At 59.6% G+C, this 6,753-nt stretch overlaps 1 protein-coding gene across 5 annotated transcripts in view; it reads left to right on the forward strand.

Annotated features, from left to right (window-relative positions):
- The window catches only part of Rfx2 (regulatory factor X2), a 62,784-nt gene extending 58,874 nt beyond the window's left edge, over positions 1-3,910 (forward strand). For 2 of the 5 annotated variants that reach the window (XM_033759529.1, XM_033759530.1), the window contains 4 exons: positions 51-259; positions 1,484-1,637; positions 2,391-2,433; positions 2,737-3,900. In XM_033759529.1, coding sequence (XP_033615420.1) covers positions 51-259; positions 1,484-1,637; positions 2,391-2,433; positions 2,737-2,843 — 513 coding nt within the window. In that variant the 3' untranslated portion in view covers positions 2,844-3,900. Of the gene's footprint in view, positions 1-50; positions 260-1,483; positions 1,638-2,390; positions 2,434-2,736 lie in introns of all 5 variants that reach the window. The other 3 variants (XM_010634780.3, XM_010634782.3, XM_033759528.1) reach the window with 2 other exon arrangements.
- The last annotated feature ends 2,843 nt before the right edge of the window (positions 3,911-6,753 follow it).

Raw genomic sequence — 6,753 nt, forward strand, 5'->3', positions numbered from 1 at the left:
AGGAGCTCGGCCCAAGCCACACCATTGCCCGCCGTGCCTCTCCTTCACAGGAGCAGGCCTCGTGGGTGTGCCAGTGCGAGGAGGGCCTGGTGCAGCGGCTGGAACAGGACTTCAAGGTGACCCTGCAGCAGCAGAGCTCGCTCGAGCAGTGGGCCCGCTGGCTGGACGGCGTGGTCAGCCAGGTGCTCAAGCAGCATGCAGGCAGCCCCAGCTTCCCCAAGGCCGCAAGGCAGTTCCTGCTCAAGTGGTCCTTTTACAGGTGAGCCTCATGGTGCCCCGGCCCAGGAGGGGCCCCAGAGTCCTGCCCGTTCCAGTCTCTGCCGCCCAGCTTGCAGACAGTGGGGCTCAGCAGGGTGGCACCTACCCGGGAGGGTACACAGGGCCAACACGGCCTGGGGCCTCCTGGGGAAGTAAGTTCCCTAGCAGACCTCACTAAGGTGACAGGAAAGTAACGGGAGCTGAGTGTGGTGGTGCACCCCTGTCATCCCGGGACTCCAGGAGGCTGAGGCAGGAGGATTCCAATTTCAAGCCCAGCCTGGGCAATTCAGGGACTTAGTGAAATTCAAAGTAAAAAAAATAGTTTTGAAAGTTGGGATGTAGTTCACTGTGAAGGCAGTGGGTTCAATCTCCAGTCCTGGAAAGGAAGAAAAGGAAGGAGGAAGGGAAGGCCTTTATTACCCTGAGGAAAACACTAAGCTGTTCCATATCCTACAGGCCCTGCATGGTTTCAGTGGAGCTGTGGCTGTGGGGCCAAATCACTGTCCACCTTCTGTCACACCCAGTAGCAGAACTGAGTAGCTTCCAACGAGGAAGTGTGACTGTTGTCCCAAAGGCCAAAAATATTTCCCAGCTGGCTCTCCTCAGGTCAAGCTGGCTGGACTGCCAGGCTGCTCAGTGGTGGGCGCTTGCCTAGCATGTGCCAGGCCCTGGTTCCATCCCCAGCACCACCAAAGCAAGATTTCTTTTTCGAGACAGGTCTTGTTCTGTGGTTCAGGCTGGCCTTGAATTCACTATGTAGCCAGGCCAGCCTCAAACTAGTAGCGGTGATCCTCCTGTCTCGGCCTTCTGAGTGCTGGGATTACAAGCAAGCACCACTATGCCCGGCCAAAAAGAAAAGCTTTGCTGGGCCCTCCGCTGGCTTCCGGGGCTCCTCCTCCTCTGCTTTCCTCGTGTCCCTTCCTGGCCTCCGTGCTACAGGGACTCTGCACCCGCTCTTTCTCTGCCCGGAAGTCTTTTCCTCCAGGCAGCCGTCAGACCCACGGCACCCAAGTCCTCCCTAAAGCGCACTTCCTTTGTCACCTTCTGTCCTGCCCCTCCTGTCCCCATGTGTCGGGATGTGTCCCCCTCACGCACCCTCAGGTGGCCTCCTGCTGGCAGAGCTTCCTGCAGGCTGCTCGGGTGTGTGGGGTGCCAAGCCCGGGGCACCGCAGCCTGGCCGAGGCCTGGGCTCTGTACCCTGAGCGTACCTGTCGCCTGCCCCCAGCTCCATGGTGATCCGGGACCTGACCCTGCGCAGTGCTGCCAGCTTCGGCTCCTTCCACCTCATCCGCCTGCTCTATGACGAGTACATGTTCTACCTGGTGGAGCACCGAGTCGCCGAGGCCACTGGGGAGACGCCTATCGCCGTCATGGGGGAGGTGAGGCCCGGCTCCCCGGCCCAGCCAGTCCGCAGGTGCCCTGCCCACACCGCCAGTCGGTTCCGGAACATTGCGCCCCCCAAGAAGAAGCCTCACCCCGTGAGAAGTCAGGTTCCATTCACCTAGCCAGCCCGGCACCCCTGAGGCCACTTCCTGACCCTGTAGCCGCCTGTCCTGGCTGTTTCCTGTCCGTGGAGTCCACACTGTGTCGTCTGTGTCTGGAGTCTCTCGCTGAGCATGGCGTCCTCAGGGTCCCTCCTGGCCACAGCCTCGCTTCTGTCCTGGCCCAGTGTGTCCTTGCTGTCTCGTTTAGGTTGCTTAGTTTAGGCTGAAACTTGTGATCCTCCTGCCTCAGCCTCTGGAGTGCTGGGATCATGAGCATGTGCCCCTGCCCCTGGCTCTCAGTATGTAGAGGTCGCACGTCCTGAGGCCAGTGACCAGCCCACCCCTTGTGGGAGCCAGGGAGGACGTTTGTACCTTGCCCACAGCCAGGCCCTGGGCCCTGGAGGACTCTGTTCCCGGGCCCACAGCTGGCTGGTCCTACAGCCCCCAGCCCCCACCGGAAAGTCCAGTGTGTTTCCCACCGGGCCCCAGAGACTACTGGGTGCCAGGAAAGGGTCACAGCCACTTGTGCTGGCAGAAGCTGAATCCAAACAGAACCGGAAGTGGGTGTGGCCGTGACTGCCTTGCCCTCCCCGGTCCTGCAGTCGCTCTCCTCACCCCTGTGGACCCTGACTCTGGCTTCTCTTGCAGTTCAATGACCTCACCTCCCTGTCGCTGACGCTGCTCGACAAAGGTGTGTATGTCCTGGCTTCCCCCTGGCCCTGGCCCCAGGTCGCCGAAGCAGGGGGAAATTGGGGACCCTGGGAGGTGGTGTCTGGGAAGTGGCCAGGAGTCCCTGTGACAAGCGGCGGGGGCCCGACGCCTCCCAGGGACCCAGAGGCCTGGCCCTCCTGGGACCGTGACACAGGCCGCCCTCGGTGATGCCCGGCCTAGGGCGCCGTGTGTGGCCGGGCAGTGTCACAGGCGGCCGTGGGTCTCTGCCCCTGCGCCTCTCTGCTCACGAGCTCCTCTCCCTCCTCCCACACTGGCCCCACAGATGACATCAGCAGTGAGCGGGGTGGCGAAGACGCCTGCAGCCTGGGCGAGCCCCTGGTGAAACGGGAGCGCCGTGACTCGGGCCACCACCTGCACGGTGGCATCTAGCACCTTCCCCTAGGTGCCTTCCGGACATGAGGTCCCAGAAGGTGTCACCAGGCCACCCTGGGAACCTGGACCTCCTGGCCCCACCGCACTTGTGCCTCTTAGATGACTTGATGTTTACTCTGACTCTGCCCCGGGGCCACGCTCCCCGGACCCACGAGAGAGACAGTTACCCACGCTGTCAAAGCTGCGGCGAGGCCCTGTGTCCCTCGTTCTGGGGACGCCCCCTCCGCCCGACGTGAGCTGTGCTCTGCGTCCCCCACTACAGGCTACTTCTCTGAGTCACCTCACTGACAGACCCAGCCCGGGCTGAGCGGGGAGTGACAGCCCGGCCCCACCTGGTCCTGCACTGGTGGGGGCACAGAGCCCCCAGTGCTCCCGGGCAGGAAGAACCCACCCCAGCGTGTGCCTTGTGGCCCTTGGTGGCTGGACGGTCCCAGGCTTCCTGCCCTGCGGCGCTCCATCTCCAATGACAGATCCGCAGCTGGAGAAAGAACAAGCCATAGAAAGGACTCCGCTCTTGTCCTCCTGTGACCTTGGAGGGCTCTGACACCCGCAAGTCCCGCCTTGACCTCTTCAAAGCGAAACTGGGCACAGGTGACAACCAAGGACCCACGCAGCCCCGAACTCCAGACATGCAGAGATCACAAAGAAAGCGCTGTCTACAGAAATGCAATACGTCCTCTGTTGGAAAATGTTTATGCCAATAGTTTTGTGCTCTAATTGTTCTTAGAAGGTTTCTTTATGCCCGTACGTCTCACACATACTCGGTCTCCAATGTTTGTCCTCCCTCACACAGAATGCACTAATGCCAGTTCCCACGGCCTCGAAAACTGCACCCCTCAGCCCGTGTCGGGGTGCAGGAGGCACGGAGAGAAAGGTGTGCAGATGTTCTGAGGCCCCTGATAATCCCCATGTTTGTCTGGTCTTATATGGAAGACTTAGATGAACTCAGGAGAAGAATGTCGTTCAAGAATCGCCTCCTCTCCCTGGAGTCCTTCGAGCTCAGCGATGCGCTGTAACGGTGGTGTTTGTTCCTGTGTGGAACCAATACAGACAGGGTTTCTGCTGTGTGCTCCTGCTGCGTCCTTTGTGGCGTCCATGAGGAGGAACAGGGGTAACAGAGGCACCACAAGCTCCCAACCTCTCCTTTCTCTCTCTTTTCTTCTTTTTTTTTTGAGACAGGGTCTCAATCTGTAGTCCCGCTGGCCTCAAACTCATGGTGATCCTCCTGCCTCAGCCTCCTCACTGCTGGGATTGCAGGAATGTGCTACCACGCCCAGCTGAGACAGGGTTTCTTGATAAGTCACTAAGGTCCCGAGGCTACAGTCAAACATGACCCTCGCCTCAGCCTCCGATTGCTGGGATGACGGGGGTGCGTGCCACCATTCCTGATTCTTGTAGCAATAAGCTCGTGGAAAGGTGCATTTTGGGGCTCCTTGTTCACGCTCCAGCCCCGCCACACACAGTGCCCCAGAGGATGCAGCTGCTGGGACACCGGAGCTTCCTTCCCACACTTGCCTCGGGCGCCCTGAGCAGCCCGGGATTAGCCTCTGACCTCAGGCCTCCTGGCACCTCCCCGGCTTCCTAGGCCTGGTCAGCCGGGAGCCGGGGAGCTGCAGGAGCCACGCTTGGCCGGGAGGCGGTGCTAGCGGGGCAGGTGCACGCACGGCGCTGACTGCCCCGGTGGGGCAGGATAAGCAGATGCCCGGGTGATTCTCGGACTCACACAGGGAAGCCGTGGGGCAGCTCCGGGGACCCTGGATGACCAGCCCGGGCATAGCCACAGTACCGCCTCCGCAGGGTGGGACCGCACCTGTGGGGACAGAAGGGACCCGTGGCAGGAGGGCGCCCCAGATGAAGCCGCCGCCGCCGCCGGGACCCCAGCTCTGTGGCCCACACCTGCCCTGGGCCCGGCCCAGGGTGCCGGGGTTTGTGGGTGACACTAAAATGGCCCTCGGTCTCACTAAGTTGCCCCAGCTGTGTGCATCTTGAAATTTTTATTTTATTTTTTTGGTACCAGGGGTCGGAACCACTGAGCTAAATCCCCAGCCCGAAATTCTTTCTTTTTGAACAAAATTAACTTTCACTTTGCCCCACAGCCCTCCGAATCATGTGGCCAGTCCTGACTCTGTGCCAGCTCCTGCCAGGCGCTGGGTGACAGATGGGAAGCCGCCCACGCCTCCACAGCTGGGTCCCAGCCTCAGCCCGTCTGCTCTGAGCCCCGAGCCAAGTCGGACCGGCCAGGGGCTCCATGGGGACCACAGGCTCCGAGTCTCGCAGGCCACCAGGTCCCTTCATCCTAGCCAGAGCCTCCAGGTGAGCCCGGCCCCAGCTGTGCTCGAGGAAATCACTTCTGCCTGTTTCCCACCCGGACAAAAGACAACCCCTGCTCCACTCCCACTGCTCAGGGAGCTCAGTGTATCCATGGAAACCAAGTGGGCTGCTTCTCCCCTGCACACAACACAGGCCTGTGAGCTCTGTGGGGCATCCTGGGCACTGCAGGGTGCTGAGCATCCCTGGCCTCCACCTGCTCTGTGCCCACAGCATCGCCTGTCTGGACAATCACCAGTGTCCCAGATGTGGCCCAGGGTCCCATGTGGCCCACCAAGGTCAACATGGGTGTCTGCCTCCCAAGCGATGTCTCACACCAGCGGCTCGGCCCAAAGGTTCATCTGCTTGACAAGTACTTGCTGGCGGAATCAACTGAATTGAGGGGGTGGTCCCCTAAGACGCCTCACTCCACACCCTGCTGTAAGGTTTTTGCTTGTTGTATTTTTTTGTGTTTGTTTTGTTTTGTGTTTTGGAGATAGGTTCTCACTATGTAGTTGAGACTGACCTGGAACTCACTATGTAGTCCAGGATGGTTTTGAGCTCACAGCGGTCCTCCTGCCTCAGCCTCCCGAGTGCTGGGATTACAGGCATGGGCCACCACACCTGGCTGTAAGGTTTTTGTTTATTTTTTTACTACACTGAGTTCCATCCCCAACCCTTTTTATTTTCTATTTTGAGACACGGTCTCAGTAAGTTGCTAAATTGCCGAGGCTGGGGTCAAACTTGAGACTCTCCTGCCTCAGCCTCCCCAAGTGCTAGTACAGATGTGTGTGCAGCACGCCCAGCACACAAGATGAGCTATAAAGCAGGCTGTGCCTTCCCAGTTGCCTCGCTGATTTTGCTCAGTAATCCCCGCCTCTAAGACCCCTGGGCCCGTGTCTTCCTTTTCCCTTTTGACCTCCTGGATGTCCTCGAAAACCTTCCAGCCACTTCCCCTTCCAGGGTGATTTTAGGGTGGCAGGCAAGTCTCCAAGCAGATGCCCCTCAGGACCCAAGAATTCTGCAGCCAGAGGGGTTCATCCCCGGATAGACAGTGCTGTCCAGAGGCGGGTGTGCATGGCAGCTGGCGACTGCTGGATTTGGCCGGGATTGCTGTCCTCAGGGCGGCAGGCCACCTGTTACCAAGATTCCCCACTTCAGCCTGCAGGACTGGCCAAAGCCACTGAGTCCTCTTAAATTGAAGGCAGGAACAGCAGTTCCCCACTGGAGCTGGGTATTGGAGTCATCCCAGTCCTCTGCTGCCCCCCGGTGGTCACTGTGTGACACAGCCTCTTGCTTTCCCCACGGATCAGCACCTGGAATGTTTGCATTTCTATCCTTGAAAGGAAAGACTGCCCGCACCACAGTGGACGGGCTAGGTCCTTCCTTCCCCTCGTCAAATATCCCTTGGCTACACACTAAAAGCGCCTCCCCACCAGACATCTAATAATTGCCAAGGGGACATGAGTCACCCAGTTAACACAGGAGAGCGGGTGACCAGTAAGTTGATCAGAAAGGCGCAGGTGACCACTTGACTCCAGCTAGGGTGTCCCCAGAGGGACACTCCTGTGTGTAATCCCTGCCACAAAGATGTACCTCG

The sequence above is a fragment of the Fukomys damarensis genome, unplaced genomic scaffold, assembly GCF_012274545.1.
Source record: "Fukomys damarensis isolate Sample0158 unplaced genomic scaffold, DMR_v1.0_HiC HiC_scaffold_37, whole genome shotgun sequence".
NCBI classification, from domain to species: Eukaryota; Metazoa; Chordata; class Mammalia; order Rodentia; family Bathyergidae; genus Fukomys; species Fukomys damarensis.